This window comes from Ictalurus punctatus, chromosome 5 (assembly GCF_001660625.3).
Source record: "Ictalurus punctatus breed USDA103 chromosome 5, Coco_2.0, whole genome shotgun sequence".
Lineage (NCBI taxonomy): Eukaryota > Metazoa > Chordata > Actinopteri > Siluriformes > Ictaluridae > Ictalurus > Ictalurus punctatus.
In genome coordinates this window covers 12027423-12051432 of record NC_030420.2, presented here as the reverse complement: position 1 = coordinate 12051432, position 24010 = coordinate 12027423, and the positions used below count along the sequence as shown (strand labels likewise).

General features: G+C 40.5%; 1 protein-coding gene across 5 annotated transcripts in view; it reads left to right on the top strand.

Moving 5' to 3' along the window:
* ralgps1 (Ral GEF with PH domain and SH3 binding motif 1) overlaps positions 1-24010 on the top strand; it is a 150774-nt gene that overhangs the window by 124099 nt on the left and 2665 nt on the right. For 4 of the 5 annotated variants that reach the window (XM_047155519.2, XM_047155521.2, XM_047155523.1 and 1 more), the window contains 7 exons: positions 3360-3427; positions 7261-7387; positions 8029-8183; positions 8949-8997; positions 9231-9311; positions 14280-14391; positions 14594-14686. In XM_047155519.2, the coding sequence (XP_047011475.1) occupies positions 3360-3427; positions 7261-7387; positions 8029-8183; positions 8949-8997; positions 9231-9311; positions 14280-14391; positions 14594-14686 (685 nt within the window). The remainder of the gene's footprint in view (positions 1-3359; positions 3428-7260; positions 7388-8028; positions 8184-8948; positions 8998-9230; positions 9312-14279; positions 14392-14593; positions 14687-24010) is intronic. The other variant, XM_017467358.2, reaches the window with a different exon arrangement.

Genomic DNA, 24010 nt, shown 5'->3' with positions numbered 1-24010 from the left:
AAGCCCCCTGTTATATTTTGTGATTATTTTTTCCTTTTAATGATAATGAGTCTTTATTGGTCACATATACATATGCACAGTGAAATTCCATTCTTCGCATACCCCAGTGTGTCAGGAAGCTGGGGTCAGAGAACAGGGTCAGCCATGATACTGCACCCCTGGAGCAGAGAGGGTTAAGGGCCTTGCTCAAGGGCCCAACAGTGGCAGCTTGGCAGTGCTAGGGCTTGATTTTACTTTCAGCTCTCCTTTTTAAGCACACTTTTCTGAATAATTCAGTGCTTTAAACCCCATACCATTCTAGTTAAGAGGAGACTTAATCCAGGTAAACAAATATGTAGAGATTGTGCCTGCTTATACCATAAAGAAACACACAGTGATGGTTTCATATGATGACATGATCCCCAATAGTAGGTTCCCCAACTTCCTCTCTGGAGTACAAAATAATAATCATTATTTCATCCTGTGACAGTACTGTGTGGTCCATTCTGCCTAGAGTAGCTTTCTTGCTCAGAGGGTTTCAGCCTTCTTACAGCATGACAGAACTTTCTGTAAAAGATATACTATAGTATTTATTTGAGTCTCATGTTTTTCCTTACAGAAAGTAAGATTATGTTCTCCTGACGAGATCATTCCTATGTGTGCAGTGTTTATTATGATGTAGATTTATTTCATGTAAGCTCAATTTACATGGGATGAGATCATCTCATGTAAAATAGTATTTTTTAATGGCCTTTCCCCTCTGGACATCTCCAATGTATTCATCAAGATGTAAATATTATACCAATTCTCTTTGAAGTTAGCTAACTTTTCCCTTAGACAGAGTGAAAACATGAATTATCATAAATAGATATTCATCAACAAATATTGAAAATATGAAGTGAGGAGAAGAGTCCTTGAAGAAAGTGAAGGAAAGTGAACCATTGCACATGCGGTTGCACATGTGGTGGTGGGATTTTGCATTTGACAGGAGGAATGACATCATCTGGCCTCATTCATGCTTACATATTGCTTTGCCATTTTCACACCCATATTGCTAACCCATTTTTGCTTTTCCAAATCTAATCAACTTATAATATAGAATAACTTTAAAATAAATGCAGTTCTACTTCTGATTTCAGACTGCCCGGTGGTAATTAAGTTTTCTCATTTTCTTGCTGAGTACAAAGATTAAAGTCATCACTCTGTGACCATGACCTCACATGTGCAACCTAGAAAAGGCACCTTCTATGTCACACTCATCTTCATCCCTGTTCTTTTCTTGTGAGGGAGTTGAGGAAGTGGATTCAAGACACTGAGTATAGCCCTCTAATACTTTGATTTTTTATGTTGGTGAGTGCAAGTTATATCACCAATACATTTGCACTCTTGCTACTTTCTCTTAAGGAAATAATGTTCACATGAAGAGATGCAATGAGATGTTACAGACAGCACTTCAAGATATGGGACTCATGGCAACAGGATTGCATTTTAGTGCTGCCAGAACATGTGAACGAGCCTCTAAATTATGATTTACTAAAACTGCCAGGGGATCCCAGCATCAGTGAGATCACTTGACCAACCCTGGGTTGGTTTTCCCCTCTGCAACTAGAGCAGTGAAGCTCAATTACAACAGACCAGTGGCTACTGAGCACACTGTTCACCCTGGTATCATTTATGGTTTCTCTGTCAGACACATATAAACACAGGAGTCTGTGAACAGAGGTGCAAGAACCAAGACAATCATGCTGTCACTACTAGAACAAAAGGCAATACAAATAGACCAGAAAGCCTGACCTGGATGCTTTTTTTCTACGTATTTTCTTATTCTGAAAAAAAGGAGGCAGAATCTACCACCATTTTAGATTTGAGAGACTTCTTTTTAATGTCTTCTTTAAAATGTCTTCTTAAAATGACTACCATTTCATATGCAATGCATAGCAAGTGTGATGCGTGTGTTGAACAAACATAATTAGTTTGTAACCATAGATCTAAAGAATGCATATTTCCTTATTCGAATTGCTGTGGAGCACAGATGATACCTTGTTGAAGTCTTGACATCAACATATTAACATCCATAAAATGAAACTTGTGTGGCTAGTACTGTAACATTTTCAGGAAGCCCCAAATTGGATCACATATAGTACAGATCAACAACATGGTGGTATTTTGCATCAGCCACCAAGGGGCATAAAATCCCCAGTGATATTGAGTTGGTCAAACAAGTGGGTGGATGCACACTTTCTGTCTCAATGAAAAAACCTACTAGTCCGATACAATCAGACAGCAATTGATGTAAGCCTTCCCACACATTGAGTGTTACAGATGACACTAAAGCACATTCAGCAGACTATGCAATCAGTATTGCTGATTCTGGCCAAATAGACCACAATTCTACTACACTACTCATACCAGACCTACTGTCCCAGATGAATGGTCACTGTGGCATAGCAGAGTACAGAGTACCTTGAAATTATGGGTATGGCCCAGGAGAGCGACCCCAGCATACTGGGATGTGTGCATGGGATCAGAATCCACCGTAAATGTGCCAGCTGTTTGCAAATTGTATTTGTGAAGCTGCACAACCATTTACATTAGTACAATTTTACAGACTAAATGTAGCTTTGTCAGTGCTCTGTAGTGAGTACATTAATGCAGTATCATGAATATCCACAATCTGAGTGATTCTCAATAAAGCATGGTGTTGGCACTGTTTGTTAGTGCTGCCTGTTATTGCCTAGTAAGATATTACATCAGGACATGTTATGAACCCTTGTGACAACTTTCATACACAGCCTTGAACAAACTGCTCTGGTGATCCAGAGTAAATGGCAGTAGAACAGAAAGCTTCATACTGTATGTAACCATAGTTCTATGACTGAATGGACATCTGTCATGCCACACGGGTCACGCAGGTTCGTGAGAATGGCTAAAGGATGGGAATGACGTAGCGGGTGCCTGTTATAGGCTGCACACATGAGGTCATGATCAACAGGAAAACTCCACTCAGTCATAGGAGGAGAATGCCCTGTTGGGATCCATTCAATTGTAGAACCATGATTTTATATATATGTAACCTTCCATTTTGTAGCAGGTTTTCAGTGTATGTGAGTATAATATGGACACAAGCCATTTCCAAAGAAAAAAGTGACATAGCAGCAGAAATGTTATCTATAATGAGCTAAACACACCTCTTCCTATTTTTTCCAATTTCTTTGTGTCCCCAACATTAAACAGAGAGTACAGTGTGAGAGTCAATCAGCAGTGGCAGCAACATTTTTAGCTAAACGCCAATTTTTTTTCTCTCTCTCTCATTAGTTTTGACAGAACTTGGTTGTATCTCTGATATTTTTCATGTTTCTATTCAAATTTATTCCCTGCAGGTTGTCTTTGAGGATTGAACCTGGGAGCAATTCGCCTCGTCTGGTATCTTCCAAGGAAGACCTTGGAGGTACTGAACTGTTTTTTAAATGTAATTTTCCTTGACCTCAGTATTCATCTGGAAGACGAGATCATGCACTCTGACTGTATGGTCTTATGTAATGGGATTCTTGCTCCCTCTGGGTAAAGATGGCATCCTCTCTGGATTAGACAGTGTCTGGAATTCGTCATGGGTTGAAGGGTTTTGCAGATGGTTTCTGGAAGGACTATGAAATAATTATATTCTATAATAGAGATTACTGGCCTGAATGCTCCCAGTGTACAGTTAGTTTTTTTTCCAGCAGAAACTTCCACTCAGTTTCTGTATGAGCTAATGCTCACCAGGCTAAAGAATTTAAAGCCCCTCTCTGACTAAGCTGATTCTCAAAAGTCCCTCTTTCCTTTTCCTGTTAGTATCCAGTGACTCCTAGATCATGTGAGGTTTGGGCTGGCTAGTCATGGTTATGCGTAGCCTCTATCAGTCTAAGATAAAGATATAGAAATGTTTTCTTTTCAGTTATGTAATTGAGAGTTATGTCAATTAGAGACTACAAAACACTAAGTAATCCAAAAAATTTCATCCAAGGCACACTTCCAATTTAGATTGTTAAAAAGCCTACAATTAAATGGCTATTTCATAGTATAATTTTTGTTTAAGAGAGAGAGGGAGTAATGTGCTGCAGACCCACATGTTTCAGCAGAAATATCTCCTTCAGGTTGCAACCCTACAAACACAAAACTGCCTCAAAGGGGCTCTCATCTAAAGCAGCTAAATTAGACACACATGCCTAAATTAAATGACAAACATAAGTGCCTAGTTTTGGAATGCCACTAGGTGGAGTACATCTAGAGCTAGTTTAAAAGGACACCACTAGATGGTGCCACAATGAGATAAGATAATTAAATATAAACCAAATGATGTATTCAAAAGTTCAAAAATATTTGACATATACAGTACCATGAATTGGAATATTGAATGAGTGATTTCAGAGAAAAGGACTAAAATCAGTTTCTTCATTTAGACCAGGAAAGTCCATTGGCTTCATGTGATGTAAAACGTTTCCCTTTGTAATAATAATTTCAAATGATCTCCACCTCCACAGGTATTGGTTAATCATCCGGGGCTGAGCCCGGATTCTTCTCCATGCACTTTTTCCAGTTCAGCTAGTAGCCTAAGTTTTGTTTTATGGACGCTGAGGTAACTTCGCTTAGGACAAGATCAGAAAAAGTTGGGTTTGTCATAAAACTTGCCTCTGGTGCTGTCACTGTTTTTAGGACTGCCAGACCAATAAAATATAAAACTTTTCTTACTAGGCTAGTTTGGTGTCACCAGCCAAGGGGAGGCACAACTAAGCTATTGGTTTAGCTGCTACAGTGCCATGCAGAGTACATTATCTTTCCTTATTCTCTGCTCATATCATGTTCACGTAAACTGGAACTCATATAGACATTTACACCCCTTGTTTTCCTCTCAGCATGAGAGGATTTTACTGTTTCACTTTCAAAGCTTTTACTAGTTTAAAAAAATATTTTTAAAAAATCAATGTATATCCATTTTTCCTCACACTAACTGTAAGCTAGCATTTTGCAGAATTGAGAGCTGTCAGCCAATAAGACATGAGTGCTTCGACGTATTTTCCTGTAAACCCTGTCTGATTGGTTTTGCCTCCATTCACTGAAGATATAAAATTACAACACCACCGTCTTCTTTTACTGACATTCATGGACAGGTTACGTCCATGTCCACTTTGTACGTTAGAGGAAACCCACAAGGACACAGAGAACTTCCAAAACTCCACACAGACCATAACCTGAGATCAAACTGGATACACTGGAGCGGTCAGGAGGCAATGCTACTTGCTGTGCTAGCTTGCCACCCTTTTCAAGTCATATCCATAGTCATAATGTAATTATGAACTAAAATCAAAATATTAAGCCTTTACTTACCTGCACATTTAATAATTGCTTTTTTGGCACAGTGGCACGGCATGTATTGTTGATGTTGATGAAGATCCAGTCTGATACAAACACAGACTTATGTTTTGTTAACAGATATTGGACATAGGATATTGACTATTTGTAACAAATAAATAAATATAAATCATCAAAGTAAGGGTCTTTTTTGTTTTTGTTTTTTTAGTGGAAAGAAATTACAATACCTTAAGCCTTGGTATTCATACAAATGCTAGGCCTTTTTCTTCTTTTTCAGTACTTTTATTACTCCAAAATTCATACTGTTGAGCACATTCCATACAACCTTTCATTTTATTACACAACAAGCTGTTATTAACAAGCCCTTGTTCAAACAAATACAACAATTTCTCCTACTTTCACAAGTACATGGTTCAGCCTTAAAGCCAGTAGCATCTTTTTCTGGCCCTAGGCATCTTTGTAAAACCTCTCACAATGAAGTCACTGATGGTTGTGGTCGGAACTAGTGCTGACTACCATGCGCTAATTGGAAAGGAAAGTCTGTTTCCAGTTAGGGGAAAATTAAAGACACTCATGGAGTCTGGGACTTTTGCAAATGCATGCTTGCTTCAATACCACAAATATCACCCTGATTTAAAAGTGCAGTGGAAAAAGACCCCAGACATGACTGTAAGGAATATATGCAGGCTTTATCAGTAGATAAAAAAATAAAATAAAATAAAATAAAAACATTTCACAATTAGGTAATTGTTCTTGATGTTATTTTGTTTATTAGGAAGGTTATACTTGAATTATAAATTTGCAGCAGTAGATAATTGAAAATATTTTTAGATTATTGCTAATTGTGCACATGTGGCTCTCATGAAAAGAAACTGATGTTTTCTGAACAGGAAAATGAGGTGTAGATCCAAGAATGAGGCTTAAAACCGCATGTTTGGCATTAAAAAGTGCAAAAGACTGTTAATTAAGTAAGTAAGAGCAATTTTCAGAGTTGGCTGCTTAAGTCAGCAACTTAATCCAACGTATGTACATGGGGAAGGTTAGTAATGTATAAGTAAGTCATTAAGGAAAACACAAGCAAGGATATTAAGTATAATAAAAGTACATATGTGAGTAAGGTAAAAGTAAGTAAATAAGGTAAAAGTAGGTAAGTTAATAATTTAATAAGTTAAAAATAAGTAAAACGAAGGTTAAAATAGGTAGGTACATCAGGTAAAAATAATTAAGTACACTCATAGGGAGAAAAGAAAAGTAGTAACAATTTTGGGGTCCTCTCCATCTTCTACAATCAAACAAATAACCTCAGGTGGCAATAAAAAAAATAAAACAGATTTCAATATGTAGTCCTTTTCCCCAAAAAAAGTAAACCAACATTCAGAAAACAGGTGGGGGAAAATATAAGTACACCCTTCCTACTTCCACGGTGATTAGGAGAGCTGCCTTTATATATTCTTTATACCAGAATATTCTTGAGACAAATGTCTCAAGTTGGTGACGACCACGAAATTGTTAATTAGGCCCTGTAAATAAAAACATAGAATTGATGGAGAAAATTCATTTTCTTTTTCTCATGACTGTATGTAAGGTAACATTTGTAAGTATATAAGGTTAAAATAATAATTAAGTTAAAAGCAAGTAAGTATGTAAGGTAAAAGTAAGTAAAGTTAAAATAATTAAGTAATTTAGGCAAAGGTAAGTAAGGTAAAAATAAGTAAGTATATAAGGTAGAAGTCAGTAAGGTAAAATTAAGTTGATAAGATAATAAAAATATAGAAATACAAACTACTGGAAGAGCGCTCTTTAACTGTACTCAATCTGGTAAATAATCATACTTGATATATTTTATAGAAAAAATTTATGTAATTGGTAACACTATCTAAATTGAGTTTTCTTTATAAGTTTGATGTATGTTTGTGTTTGTTTTCACATCAGGACCATCGGAAGAGTCCTTCTCAGTGAAGTATAACCGGAGACCAACCTGTCCTGATACGTCAGTTGTATCTCATTTGCCTACACCCCCACCAGCCCGGCACAGAAAGAGTCACAGTCTGGGAAATAAGTGGGTAGCATCCACTGCAATTAAAGCTACAATGAGATAAAATTCACTAGTCACTATGTAGTTCTCCTCTTTAATTGACATACCCCTGGAAGAATATGCAATATTTCCCATTTTATAGAATATATGAGTCATAAATCATAAAAAAAAGTATTTTATTTAGTAATAATGCTCACATGAAGCTATTTATCCTCACAAAAAAATTTGTGTTATATTAATCATTGCAGCCAACCTTACATAGATGACCCTCGCCAATAGTTTCATCATGTGTTGCCTCGTAGAGCATCACTGACAATTTGCAGCCTTTTGTGATTGTTTTGCATAAGTGCATTTATTTTCTTAGTTGTTAATTTTTCCACATTCTTCTTGGCAAAACATCTCCAAGGTTTGTAAATTCTTTGGTTGTCCTGAGAATTTTTTGTCCTTAAAATGGGGTCACTGGCCAAAAAAGGTTGCGAAGCACTGGTAATATTAAGCTCAATAAAACTAAAACATAACTAAATTCTTTTTTGGAGGCTGTATAGTCAGCTAGTTGGTGTGTGCTGTTTTCTGGCTCTTTTGCCAGCATGTGATATCATTATTTACAAAAAGAAAACATCTAGTTTTTATCTCTCTCTCCCTCTCTTGTTCCCCTCTTTGTTTAGCATGATGTGCCAGTTTGGTGTAGCAGAAAGTAAGAGTACCACTTTTTCTGTGAAGGAAAAGGCTCGTCATCTACTGGACGACAGCTTTTTAGAGTCGCACAGCCCTGTCAGGAATCACACACATGACTCTGTCTTTACCAACGGCATCTCATTAGGTCCTTTTCTTTACACACTGACTTTCTTCACACCTTTCACACCAAAGTCTAAATTAGTACACTTACAATGCATTTATTGAGTCAGGGAAGAAAAAAAAACAACTCTCCAACATACATTTTAATGTTTTGGGATGCATAGATTATACCTCTGCTCAATTATGGCACTTATTGTCATTCCCCAACCCCAATACTATCAGCGTCATGAAGCGACAATGGCATCAGTCAAGCAGGATAACATTAGCTAAGTAGCTAAAAGAGAAACCAGACAACTCAAATTAGATTAGAGAACAGAATACACAGATCAGATAACAAAATGCACAGATAATACAGTCCATGTAATGAAAATACTCACACTGCAAGCCAACAAGCATAAGCTTTTATGGAAGTAATGTTTTATGGTTTACTGTCACTAGAGGGCAGAATTTTAAAGCAATTAAACCACTGTTTTTTAAGTACATAATAATATCTGTGCCATTATTACCCAAAATAGATTTTTTTTTACTTGACCATTTTCAAAACAAGTGCAAGTATATACATATATCTATTCTATTTTTTTTTCCATCCATTCACATTATAATTTAATCCATCAAAACCTATAGGATTGTGGATTGAAGTAAATCTTTCCACCCTTCCTGTGGATTGAAGTAAATCTAGAGCCACATTTTTGCTGTTACCTGTAATGTGTACTGAGAAATAAAAATGGTTGCTTGTCTTCCATATGGTTTTAATGATTATTTGTTGTTGTTTCATTTTTATCTTCTACAGGTAGTAGAGAAAGCATCTTCAGTGATGAGTTGTCATCTGCTGTTGAAAGGTGAAGTGCTTCAGTGTTTTGTTAAGTATTCAGTCACATAAATACCAAAAATACGCCCAAATTATACATTGCATGCACATAACAAGAGTTGCTCCTACACTGAGTTTGGAAGTTAACATAACTTCTGTGAGAAAATACTGATGATAAAGTAACTGCTATATTGCGTCATGTACCACTATCTAAAAAACAGAGGCTTTTCATTTAATTACAATTATGTGAACTGCTGATTTCAGAGGTCGTATGTATGCTACTCTTGGCCCAAATTGGAGGGTTCCAGTCCGTAACTCTCCTAGAAACAGAAGCTATGTTTACAGGTAAACACTCACAGTATGACCTTATGATTATGCTGATAATGAAACTACAGATAATTAATTTATGTCTTGTGATGAACGTCTGGGTTACACATGTAACCCTGTTCCCTGAGAAGGGAACAAGATGTTGTGTTTAGCATAACACTATAGGAGCGCCTCTCGCATGCGACCGGCATCTGAAGCTTGTGTAAAATCATGCCTATTTAGGCCTGCCGTGATCAGGTGACGTGCAAATTAAGCGCGTCGCGTGATATAAATATGGCACCTGTGAACCACACCATCAGCCTCTATTATCTGAAGCGAAGACGCAATTCACAGGCCTGCCCTGGTATGACAAAGCTATGCAACGTCTCGTTCCCTTCTCAGGGAACAGGGTTACATGTGTAACCCAGACGTTCCCTTTCAAAAGGAACTTCTACCTTGCGTTTAGCATAACACTATGGGAACGAGAATACCTGTTCAAAAAGACCCAAGCCTGAGGGTCACTGCAAGACACTCGAGCCCGGGGTGGTATGAATATCCAGGCTGTAATAACGAATGAATGTGTGTGGCGTAGACCACCATGTGGCAGCACACACATCCTGTAAGGATACCTCTTTGGACAAAGCCTTCGTGGAGGCGACCGCCCTAGTGGAATGAGTCCTTATGCCCAGAGGTGTAGCGAGACCGCGCGCCTCATAAGCAATAGAGATTGCTTCCACTATCCAATTAGAGATGTGCTGCTTGGACACAGCATCACCTCTACTATCGCCACCAAAGCAGACCAGCAGCTGCTCCAACTTACGCCACTGGCCGGAGCAGTGGACGTAAGTACAGAGAGCCCTTACTGAACACAGAAGGTGCATTCTCTCTTGTTCCGGTGTGGGGAATGGAGGAGGGCAGAGAGCCTGCAACACCACAGGGTGGGCAGCTGATGTAGGCACCTTAGGAATATAAATTGGCCTAGGATACAGGAAGGCCTTGGCTAATCCAGGGGCAAAGTCAAGGCAGGAAGGGGCAACTGAGAGAGCTTGTAGATCTCCTCCTCGCTTGAGAGATGTCAGGGCCAGCAGAAGAGCTACCTTTAGAGTCAGAATCTTCTCAGAGGCTGACTCTACGGGCTCAAATGGGGCCCCTGACAGACCTTCCAGGACCACAGAAAGTTCCCAGGAAGATATGCATGGCCTGCAGCTCGGCCTCAGCCGCCTGACCCCACGCATGAACCTCGAAGTTAGAGGATGTTGCCCCACAGAGATTCCATCAACAGGGGCGTGGCTGGCCGAAATGGCGGCCACGTAAACCCTGATTGTAGAAGGAGCCCACCCCGCTGAGAAATGTTCTTTTAAGAGCTCCAGGACTGTAGCTATTGCGCAGTTCACTGGGTCTACAGTGGATCCCTGCAGATGGGAATCTCCCAAGGAGGTCCATCTAGCAGGGATATTATCTCCGAGAACCATATTCGTGCTGGCCAAATATTCCCAGAATGTACATTGCACTCACTGACAAACTTTCCTTCAGCCCAGAGAAGAATTAGTTGCGCCTGCCTGAACAGGGGACACGGACATAATCCTCCCTGGTGGTCAATATATGAGACCACCAGTGTGTTGTCTGTAAACACATGGTGACCTCTAAATTGAGGAAGAAGGAATTTCAGTGCTAGAAATATGGCCCACATTTCTAGGCAATTTATATGCCGCTCCAGATGAGGGCCGCACCAGAGACCGTGAGCTGGACAGCTGTCTAAAACCGCACTCCAGCACGTGAGGGAGGTGTCCGTCATTACTGTCTTGTGCTAAGGAGACACCCTTAGAGTGTGACCCAAGGCTAGAAACCGGGGACACTCAAATTCTCAGAGCACGTAGACATCGCCGCGTGACACTGATTATTCTCAGACGTTTCGTCCTTGGATGAAACCCCCAACTTCTCAGCCACCACTGAACGGTCTCCTGTGCAATAGGCCCATAAGCGCCAATAGTCTCCCAAGATCCAGCTTTTTCTTGCTCAGTGTTGATAGGATTGACCCTACGCATGTTGGGGATAGAAATGCCACAATATCTGTTGTTACCCAGATGAGGATGGGTTCCCTTCTGAGTCGGGTTCCTCTCAAGGTTTCTTCCTCTTAAAACATCTTAGGGAGTTTTTCCTTGCCACCGTCGCCACTCAGTGGCTTGCTCAGTTGGGATAAATTCGCACCTTTAATATCTGTATACCATGTTGATATTTCTGTAAAGCTGCTTTGAGACAATGTCTATTGTAAAAAGCGCTATACAAATAAAATTGAATTGAATTGAATTGAAACGCCCTCATCGTAGTAGAATCCTTATAACCCCTGGAAAAGTTGTCCACTGCAATGGGGTAAGCGTACTTTTCTGAGGTTCAACCTGAGACCCAAGCTTTTCATGTGGGTGAGAACATCATGTCAATGTTGAACCGCCAGTTCCCTGGATCGTGCTAGATTTAACCAGTTGTTCAGGTAGTTTAGAACACGGATGCCCTGGTGTCACAATGGAGCCAGAGTGACATCCATGCACTTTGTGAAGGTGCGAGGGGATAAAGCTAGCAATATTTCTATGTGGAAATATGCAACTTTTAGATCTATCGTCACAAACCAGTCCTCAAACTGAATCTGTGGAATGATAAGTTTGGGCGTCAGCATCCTGGACCTGTATGTCCGAAGAGTACAGTTCAGATGACGCAGATCTAAAATTGGCCGCATACTCCTATTTTTTTGTGGACCAGGAAATAACGGCTGTAAAAACCTCATTCCCTCAGGGAACAGGGTACATGTTTTATGGCCCCTTTTTCCAAGAGGGATCTTACTTCCTGCGCTAACGTCGGGCTCTGGTCTGTCCCAACTACTGTGGTGAGCACACCTCTGAACCGGGGGGGTCAAGCTATAAACTGGACCCGGTAACCCTTTTCTACGGTAGACAGAACCCATGGAGACACATTTGGCAGTAGTTTCCAGGCTGCCAGATGGTCTTTTTGTGACGTTAACTACTCCACATTCTATTGGAGGGAAAGCATCAGAATTTCCTCGCCCTGTGACAGCTCGCTGACCAGAGAACACTGAAAACTTGGGACCGCCTTGGCTAGGGTAGGCCCTACAGTCGCACTGGTGGCTCACTGGCCTAACAACCTCATGTCCCCTTATACGTCCCTCCACGGCCCCTCAGGACCTCTCTTCTTTTCCTGCTTGGCCTTTATGACCATTCTCATATCAGGCCTAGTAGCAGTCTGCAACTGTGGTCGCCCGGTTCCCCTGGCTGTCTGAGGGGGTTGGCGCTCTGCCATACTCGCCTTCTGGGTCTCCCTCGCACTAGTGCTGGCCCACTCATGGAGCCCGGGTGAACTCGAGACAACAGGGAAGGAACTGGCTGAATGCCGCCATATGTCGAGCTCACTCGGCAGGTCTGCTTGGTAGGCCTGCAACACTGTCATTGTCTGCAGTGACCCACAAGCAAGACTACTACCGCATAGGCCTTGCCCACCAATGCCACGGTGGCCTTACACGGTGGGTTGGATGGCAAACCGGCCCCCCTAATTACCTGCCGTCCATGGAGAGAGGTAGCTCGCAAGTGCCTCCTATACACCTTCAGCATAGCTAAATAGCCATGCCGTTCATTTCCCACAATGGCCGAATAATCCAGCATCGTGGGGTTATAGATACAGCTTATGCATGGATTTCCCCCAGAAGCCTGATATTTTGTCATGCACTTCTGTGAGAAAGGGGAGTTTCTGCAGTGTGAGGGATTTACTTTCACTGGGGAGAAAAAGGCTCATCCAGACTTAGTAATCACTTCAAGCAGCTCTTTATATGCTGCTCTCAGTTTTTAGCACATCCTTCTGGCTCGGAGTCAGAGAGGAATTATTACTATTATTTTTGTGTGTGTGTGTTTTTCCCCCTTTTGGCTTTCCATAGCGGAAGGAGGAGTCGCAACGCGAGCTCCAAAATCCAGCGGAGAGCCGAACCCGGAAAAAAGAGCAAGAGATCATCTCCGGTTTCTCTTCTGGATCCATAAGAGATCCCCCGAACCTGAGATGGTTAGCTGCCTCGGCAGCGGCCGGCCCAGATCCGCGAGGCTCTGAAACCCAGCTCACTTCGGCTTCCAAGAAGAGCGCAAGTCGTGAGCCGAGCTGCTTAATGAAGGCATTACCGTGCACAGCCTCTCGAGGCTGCCATAGCATGCTACCTCCCTAGACACTTCACCCAGAAAGTCTGCACTATTCCCCATGATGAAACGAGCGCAAGCTGTAACACACTTCCTGAATTCTCTCACTCAGAAAAGATAGCGAGGAAATGAAGCATCTTTTTGTTTCTTTACACAAACAACTGACCTGCAGTCTTTCGCTGAAGATAATAAAGGCTGATGGCACGGTTCACAGGTGCCATATTTATATCACACGACGCACTTAATTGCCACGTCACCTGATCATGGCAGGCCTATAAATAGGCATGATTTTACACAAACTTCAGATGCCAGTCGCGCGCGAGAGGTGCTCCCATAGTGTTATGCTAAACGCAACGTCGAAGTTCTTTTCGAAAGGAAACTGCCTCTGTTCATTACCATTCAGGGTTTTTTTTTTATCGATATTATAGTAACATTAGTTGTACATCTAGATAATGTTTTCTGCAGTTCAGGGAGACTGCAGGATTGAGACTGTGGTTTGTCTTTACAAGTGTGAAGAAACTTGTTAAGTAAAGGGATGTTATAATTAATGCAGATGTGCTCTTTATGCCTTTCCAGTTAAAATATCTATGTTGGAGTAAATAAACAACAATGTTCTTAAAGAGGGCCCAAATAAGATTAACTGCTGCTACAAACTACACAAATCTATAGCAGTAGAAATTCTGCATTTTCATTTTTGCTGTATGTTTGTGAGAAATCCATTAGAAAACAATACAGTACTGTATGTGCTATGTTTGTAGTGCAAAAAGGTTACAAGATTTTAGTTGTGTTTTTTTTTTTTTTTTTTTTTCCCTTGGCCCAGTGCCTCAGGGGCCGTGTCCAAATATGAGTGCAGCTCACTAAGCAGTATCACCATTGAAGGGCCTCTGCGGAGGAAGACTGTGATGAAAGAGGGCAAGAAACCTACAGTGAGTGTAATGTCACATGTCCTAAATCCAATTAGATAAATATACTGACTGTAAAAAACATATATATATTGTTTGTGTAAACCACCAAGAGAAACATCAAATCATGTCAGTCAGCTCAATATTTTTCAAATCTACCAAGTGCAAATCTGCCAGGACTCAATAATGTTTGTGATTCATCTTCTATTCTTTTATTCTCTTTTGGTCCCAGTTGTCATCATGGAAGCGATACTGGATTGTTCTTTCTGGATCAACTCTAATATACTTTGGCTCTAAAGCTTTAAGAGCAAATGAAAGGAGACATGTAAGTGGTCAATACTATATCATGTCTGTTTTTAATGGAAAAAATCCTGAAACCACCCTGAAACAAATTAAATATGTTTATATTGATTGCCATTTTGCAGTTACAGTGGGACATTACTAGTGCAGATACAGGGCATTTAGTAGGAAAAAACATTTCAGTGATCTGTAAGTGATAACAAAACAAAAAATGAGCAAGAGCTTCTTCTCTCACTCACCATTTTCCAGTGACAGTCAACACTGTATTATCATCATACATTTAGGTAGAGATGAAGCAAGGGCTAAATCCTGCTGGTGCCAGTAACAGCAGGTAGTTGAACGGCAATGTGGGAAACCATTAGCCACAGTAAATAAAATAGACCAATGTGTCAATGAAAGATGTTTAATAAAAAAAAAGTAATCTCAGAACTTCATTACAAAATGAATAATATATGCCACTGAAGATAACAAAAGATTAATACGCAAATCATTCAGGGTGGTTTTTTTCTTTAAATGGAAAAATATTAGTGCTATTTCCATGTTATTGTTAAAGCACAGCTATAGTTATAAATATAGACCCCTAAATGACACATGTCACACTGACATCAGCTGTGCCTCCTGGTTGCAAAAACAAAGTGAGTTTTAAGAGCAAGCCAGGGTTTGTTTTTTAAAATGCCACACTGTGCTGTTGGGTGTCAGAATTAGAAAAGTGTTCATAAACATGTTAATTTTTACCACATGCTATTGAATCAGACACCATTCTAGACACCAAGAGAAGAAGGTTGTAGTTACAGGCAATTAGGAGGGATAATTGGTCTGAGGAGTTCTGTAGTGCCCATTTTATCTCTGCTAGGTAGCTAACTTTCCTTTCACTGAAGTTGCCATGTTAACTATAAATTTAACAGGCTTACCTTGCTAGTTAGTTAACATGCCTAATTTATATTGCTTTAAGAAACTTGCATACAACCCCTGGCAATAATTATGGAATCACCACACTTAGATGATGCTCACCTGGATTTTTTACTTCATAGCAAATAAACAAATCACAGATATGACACAAAACAATTTTTGTTTAATAGCTGAACATTCTGGCTTTGTGAAACGTAAGTCAAACAAGTTGAATTAAATAATTTTAATTAATGGCATATTTTTTTCCAGAGTAAGTAGAGGAAAAAATTATGGAATCACTCAGTGTTGAGGAATTACCTTGTAATTTTAATTTCTAAAACAAATACTAGCACAAGTCTAAAAATGCTAACTAGTCTGCAGTTACAAGAGAGTGCTTACAGACCTTAACCTTGGACTTTTTGAAAGATAACATGGCCCCAACAAGAGAGTTGTCAATTGAAACAATGGAAAGGATTGTAAAACTCCTTCAAGGAGGAACTCCAACACAGAGTGTGGCAAAAGATGTTGTAAACAAAATGGAAAGGTTATAAAAAGCAAACATACAGGTAGACCAAGGAAGATGACAAACATCGGATAGAAAACTCAAAGCAATATGCCTTTAAAATAGAAAATGCACAATAAAATAAAATCTAAAACAAATGGGCAGAAAGAGGAGTCAATGTTTGTGACAGAACTCTAAGAAATCTGCTGAATGAAATGGGATTTACATATAAAAAAGTCAAATGTAAACCAGCACTAACACCTAAACAGAAGAAAACAAGGTTACAGTGGGCTAAAGAGAAGCAGTCATGGAGTGTGGATGATTGGATAAAAACGATATTCAGTGATTAATCATGACTCTGCATTGAGATGATGCTGGAATTTTTGTCTGGTGCCATTCAATGGAAACATATAAAGATGACTGCCTGAAGAAAACAATAAAATTCCCTGTCTTTTTGATATGGCAAAAAGCCAAGCTATGACATGTCAGGTAAAGGACCAGGCAGACCTCATTAGTCGATGCACAGGTGTACTTTGAAAGTTTGGACACTTTTGGACGTTTCTTCAGGAAAGGCAGATCAGCTCAGTGACATGGACAGCAAACAGAACGGATCTCAATCCGATTGAAAATTTATAGTGGAATTTTTTTTTAATTGGTCCATGACCAGGCTCCATCATGCAAACCTGATCTGTCAACCTCTACTTGAGAAAGTTGGAACCAGCTTGATGGAGAATATTGATTTTCATTAGTGAAGTCCATGCCTCAAAGAATTCAGGCTGTCATAAATGCCTGAGGAGGAGGAACAAACTAATAATTGTGATTTATTTTTGAAGGTTCCATAATTTTTTCCTCTACTAGATCTGGAAGAAAATATGCAATTCATTAAAACAATTTAATTTGCATTTTGTTTTAATTTTGTTTGAGGTATGCTTCATGAAGCCAGAATGTTGAGTTATTAAACAGAAATTGTTTTGTCATATCTGTGATGTTTATTTGCTACAAATTAAAAAAGCTGGGTGAGCACCCTCTATGTGTGATGATTCCATAATTTTTGCCAGGGGTTGTAGCTCACCTAAAATCTACAGTGCCCTTCATAAATATTGACACCCTTTGTAAATACAAGCAAAGAAATTTGTGAAAAACTGCCTTTATTGTTTAACCTTTTATTCTTTTGTTAAAAAAAAAAACTTTGTTAAATATACGTGTGCAACAGTTATTGGCACCCTTTTAGCCAATATTTAGTGGTCAGTAAACAATTTCTGTGTTGACTTTGATGTATGTTGTGAATCATTGTCCCGCTGGAAGATTTCTGGCAGACACAGTCAGGTTTTCATTTAATGTCTGTTGATGATTGATAGAGTCCATGATGCCATGTATCCTAACAAAATGTCCAGGTCCTCTGGATGAAAAACAGCCCCAAAATATTAAGAACAACCACCATATTTAACCGTGGGCATGAGGTACTTTTCCATATAGATACCTCTTTGTTTGCGCCAAAACCACCTATGGTGTTTATTGACAAACAGTTCTATTTTGGTTTCATCTGACTATAGAACCCAATGCCACTTGAAGTTCCTGTAGTGTCTGGCAAACTGAAGATGCTTAAATTTGTTTTTGGATGAGCGTGGAAGTTGTTTTCTTGAAACCCTTCCAAACAGCTTGTGGTGATGTAGGTGCCTTCAGATTGTAGTTTTGGAGACTTTCTGACCCCAGGACACAATTAACTTCTGCAATTCTCCAGCTGTGATCCTTGGAGATTTTTTGGCCACTCAAACCATCCTTTTCATACTGTGTTAAGACAATATAGACACACATCCTCTTCCAGGTTGATTCATAACATTATCGGTTGACTAGAACTTCTTACTTATTGACCTGATGGTAGAAATGGGCATTTTCAATGCTTTTTCTATAGTCTTATAGCCACTTCCCAAGTTCAACAACATTTTGCTGCACATTACAGCTATATTCCTGGGTCTTACCCATTGTTATGAATGACTATTTGGGAAAGGGAATTTGGCCTGTGTGTTACCTCATATTTGTACCCATGGGAAACAGGAAGTTATAGTTGAACAATTTCCTGTTCCTAGTCACCCAAGTGTACTAAGAAAAAATGAAAAATATCAATGGGAATATACTTCAAATATATTTTTTTCATATGAATTCATGTGGGTGCCAAGAATTGTTGCACACCTACAGTATCTCACAAAAGTGAGTACACCCCTCACATTTTTATAAATATTTGATTATATCTTCTCATGTGACAACACTGAAGAAATGACACTTTGCTACAATGTAAAGTAGTGAGTGTACACCTTGTGTAACAGTGTAAATTAGCTGTCCCCTCAAAATAACTCAACACACAGCCATTAATCTCTAAACCGCTGGCAACAAAAGTGAGTACACCGCTAAGTGAAAATGTCCAAATTGGGCCGAAAGTGTCAATATTTTTTGTGGCCACCATTAATTTCCAGCACTGCCTTAACCCTCTTGGGCATGGAGTTCACCAGAGCTTCACAGGTTGCCACTAGAGTCCTCTTCCACTCCTCCATGACAACATCATGGATGTCGACTCCACCTTCCATTTGAGGATGCCCCACAGATGCTCAATAGGGTTTAGATCTAGAGACATGCTTGGCCAGTCCATCACCTTCACCCTCAGCTTCAGGTGTGTTTGCGGTCGTTACCATGCTGGAATACTGCCCTGTGGCCCAGTCTCCGAAGGGAGGGGGTCATGCTCTGCTTCAGTATGTCACAGTACATGTTGGCATTCATGGTTCCCTCAATGAACTGTAGCTCCCCAGTGCCGGTAGCACTCATGCAGCCCCAGACCATGACACTCCCACCACCATGCTTGACTGTAGGCAAGACACACTTGTCTTAGTAATCCTCAGCTGGTTGCCACCACAAACTCTCGACACCATCTGAACCAAATAAGTTTATCTTGGTCTCATCAGACGACAGGACATGGTTCCAGGAATCCATGTTCTTAGTCTGCTTGTCTTCAGCAAACTGTTTGCAGGGTTTCTTGTGCATCATCTTTAGAAGAGGCTTCCTTCTGGGACAACAGCCATGCAGACCAATTTGATGCAGTGTGTGTAGCAATGCTGTTGATGCAATGCTGGTAGCACTCATACGTCTATTTCCCAAAGACAACTTCTGGATATGAGGCTGAGCATGTGCACTCAACTTCTTTGGTCGACCATGGCGAGGTCTGTTCTGAGTGGAACCTGTCCTGTTAAACCACTGTATGGTCTTGGCCACCGTGATGCAGCTCAGTGTCAGGGTCTTGGCAATCTTCTTATAGCCTAGGCCATCTTTATGTAGAGCAATAATTCTTTTTTTCAGATCCTCAGGGAGCTCTTTGGCATGAGGAGCCACGTTGAACTTCCAGTGACCAGTATGAGGGAGTGTGAGAGCGATGACACCAAATTTAACACACCTGCTCCCCATTCACACCTGAGACCTTGTAACACTAACAAGTCACATGACACCGGGGCCAGAAAATGGCTAATTGGGCCCAGTTTGGACATTTTCACTTAGGGGTGTACTCACTTTTGTTGTCAACGGTTTAGACATTAATGGCTGTGTGTTGAGTTATTTTGAGTGGACAGCAAATTTACACTGTTACACAAACTATACACTCACTACTTTACATTGTAGCAAAGTGTCATTTTTTTTTCCAGTGTTGTCACATTAAAAGATATAATCAAATATTTACCAAAATGTGAGGGGTGTACTCACTTTTGTGAGATACTGTATATTTAACAAAGATTTTTTTTTTTTAATAAACCTTTGTTGTGTTTGCAATTGTTTGATATCCATGAGATTTTTGTGATTTTTTTAAAACAAAAGCTTAAACAATAAATGCACCTTTTTTACAGCCTTCTTTGCTTGTCTTTACCAAGCGTGCCAATATTAGTGGAGGGCACTGTATATCAAGGAGCTTCTGAATTTATTTAAATTTTATTTATATAGCAGTTCTAACAAGGGACACTGTCGCAAGGCAGCTTTGGAGAAATATGGATCTGGATTTTGATTTAGATCCCTAGTGAGCAAGCCAGAGGTGATATTGGCAAGGCAAACTCCCTGTGACAAAATGATGAAGAAACCTTGGAGCTATTAGTCTTCCACCACTGTATACCATAGAGTCAAGCAGTGCTAAGTTTGTTGAAAGGATCTTCAGTACAAGCATCAGTGTAATTTTTTATGTCATTAGAGTTTTAGCTTTATGTAGTACATAAAGCTAAAGTATAGTATTCAACTGAAGTAATCCACTGTATTATAAATGAGACTTGATCATGAATTGTTTTAGCAAATGCAGTCATTAGGGTATCCAAGTGAGACAGCATTCAAATATTCCAGTTTACCAAAACACTCTAGGCCATGAAACCTCCTAATCTGTGCCTTTACCTAATAGAAAGCTATTAACAAAAGGCTTTTTCAGCCTAGACTTAAAGACTGATACTGTGCCTGAGTCCCAAACACTAATTATAAGGCCGTTCCATAACTGTTCCATGGGGCTTTGTAAGGAAAAGCTCTGCCCCCTGCTGTAGTCATTATTATTCTAGGTACCAACAAAGAGCCTGCACCTTTTGATCGAGGTAGGTGTGATGGATCATAAAACAAGAAGTTTGCTCAGTTGTTGGACTGCGAGACGATTCAGAGTTTTATACGTTATTAATAGTATTTTATAATCAGTGTGAAAGTTTAATGGTGTTACGACCCCGATATTAGTCCAGGGGTGACACAGAGTCAGTAACTTGTGACTACCACTACTGAAACCGCACGGAAGGGCCAGCTAGTCGGAATACCACCAACAAAGGAAAAAATGTATGTCTACAGCCACCTCTTTAGTTTACAAAATGTACTGTGCTTTCTTGATCACCAGTGTATTACGTTTTAAAGACTTCATTTAACTATTTACAGAGTATTTACAATGAGTTTGATGATAAAGAAATGAAAAATGAGCTGGACTATGGCAGTGCTAAAGGAAAGCATAATATAATATAACAAACATGCTTCCCTACTCTCAGGTTCTACACACGGTCATCTACAAACAAAAGTAAAACTAAAAATGTCTAACCACATTGGTCTTCCCTCACAAACATAAATACAGGGGTTGGCACTCACTGCTTACCTAGTGTGCTTAAACAGATTACTACCTACGTGTGGCAGCATGTATGAGTGTGCCCTTTCTTACCTGCCCAAGCCCTGAAAATAAAAGAAAATAGTGTATAAATGCTGAGTCTGTTTAAGAATAATTGGACCCAGAACAAGCATATATAGAGAAAACGAGACTTTATTAGACTTTTCTACTACACAAACTAATCTAAAACATAAATACACAGACAAAGGTTAATGAAGAAAGGTCTAAGCTCCAAGCCTACTGTTGGCGATTTTTTTTTGCCCAGTAACTGTCTTCGGGAAAGGCTGCCCACACTTCCAAGGTGGGTCCCCTCTTCGTGCTGCACCTGGAATGAGAAGTCCTGTAATGACAGGAACCCACAAATTACTCGGGCGTTAGTGTCATTGGCCTTGGCCATTCACTGATGCATCGATTCCTTGATGGCTCACTTTATCGCCACGGCTTCTCATTCGACTACAGCTTCCCTGAGGTGGTGGAGGTGGTCTGACCAGGTAGTGGAATGGATTACAACATCGCCCAGGTAGGCCACTGCAAACTGCCAGTGGGGGTGTAGGACGCTGACCATTAGGCGCTGGAGCATCGTGGAACGCTCTGGAGTGTTCCAGTGACCATTAGCCATACAAAATGCTGTTTCAGGAGACAGAAGAACCAGGATTAGACAAATTATTTAGCTCACCTTCTGCTCCCGCATTGGCATTGTCCTCTGCATGGGTAAGATAGGTTGCCCAAACCCCAGAAGAGCTCCTCTGCGGTTGTCTCCTTTGCCGGCTGGAGCTAGCTGTCCTGGGGACTGCAGAGGGACTGCTGAAACATTGGCCAGTTCCTTCCCAGGATTAGTGGAACTGGGATTTTCAGCATGACCCCTACCAGCAATGGCCACTCGCCCTAACGATCGCCGACCAGACCTTGGCAGCGGGGACCTCCCTGACATCTCCATACATACAGAAGACCAAGAGGCTCCCACACACCTTTGCAGCACAGGGCAGAATTGCTGGCCAGGCAAGCATGTCCCAGTAGAGGTCAGTGACTGTGGCAGGCACAGCATTCTGCTGGCGGAGGGCCAGCAACTCCTCTGTGGCAGTGCAAAGCCCTTTTGCCAGTTCTTGGGTCACTGTATGTTGTTGGAGCTTGGACTTCCGCAGGTATTTCAGCATGGGGTCCATGGTGGGGGTCTGGTCTGCTTCCTCTGCCAGCATTCAGCACCAGTATAGCTACTCATTGTTGTGACGAGCAGAACACAGACACAGAACAAGCAGGATTAATGCAACCAAACATGTATTTCTTATTTTAGTGCAGTAGTGAAAGGGTATGAGGTTTTGGTGAGTAAGGGTGGCTGGCTGTTTGGCTGTGGGCTGTGGTGAGGAGAAGGGTTGGAGAAACGCTGTCTTCTATGCATGGTAGCATGGGTGAGCAGATGCGGTGTGACAGCGCAGAGTCAGGAGGTGTCCTGGGAATGCAGAGGTTGTAGACACAGCATGACATAGGGGGAGAGCGATGTTTTTGGTCTTCTGTTCCTGGAGAGAGAGAGAAATGAGTCAGCATTTCCATGAAAACAAAATGCACTCAACTGTCTGTGTCCGCCGCACCCTTTTATCCTCTCCAGGCTTCTGCCCCTTCGACACCTCAGTGGCAGGCGCATGAGGAGCATGCAGCATTTCATGTGCTATAGCTGGAGGCCTGCCGCCAAAAATGGCTGCTGTTAATACACTGTTCAACAATAATAATGCATGCCAAATCAAACAAACGAGTAATAGTGCCCTTGTGAATGTATGCATAATACACACCAGGGGCGGATTTAGTGATTTGGGGGCCCTAGGCAAACTGTAGGAATGGGGCCCTCATTTAAGTGTTTTAACATCAATATTTTCAGCATACATTATTTAGCATAATAATCAGGGGCAGACTGGACCAAAAAGGCCCACCACACCCGGCCCACAACACGCCAAATCATAACACACTGGCTTGTTGATGGTTAGACCAATTGTTAACACCACATAAAACATAATGCTGTTTAATATATATTTAAGTAATACTGAAAAATAATAATAATTTAAATAATAATTTAAAACAATCAAGACAGCTTGTTAGTTAGTTAGGGGGCACCATCTGGGTGTAGTGTAGGAGAGTTGTACCACTCAGCTGTACAATTCCTGAATCAGGACAGAAACTTTATTTTTAGCACTAACATTAATTCACCTCTGAATAGCACACTATCATTATGTGACATTAAACTAACCTATGATCATGTCTGCAGTGTTCAGGGTTTCTTTTGGGAGTAGGTCAGCAGAGCTTTAGGAGGAAATGAGGAGGAGAAGAGGGGTGTATACATATAAAAATGTATGTGCTTGAGAGAGAGTGTTTGTGTGTCTGTGTGTGTGAGAAAGGGAGAGAGAAGGAACCCTGCTGCCTGTCCCAGCCTCGCTGTCCTTGGCTGTAATGCTAGAGCCGTAATTACCTGCAGAACTGCAACTTGCCTTCACGCCAAAGGCAAAATCTGTTCATTTAAAGCATTTTGAAGCATCTGCCTCTAGAGCTTTAAAAACCTTAGAAGAGGTATGGTGATCTAGCATCTCTAAGCACCTTTCTATAGCTAAGAAAGCTCTCCTTCCATGAAATTAAGAATACTACCAATTTAGTGTATAATATTTGAATGCTCTGTCTAAAACTAGATAGATAGGTCATTTTCTTACTATAGTTTTGTCTATATGGGACAGATTTAACTTGCTAATTTGTTGAGGTAACAAATTAATTTATGGCATCTGGTTGGGCTGCACCTTGACTTTCAGTGTAATTACATCCTGTAATTGTAAAAC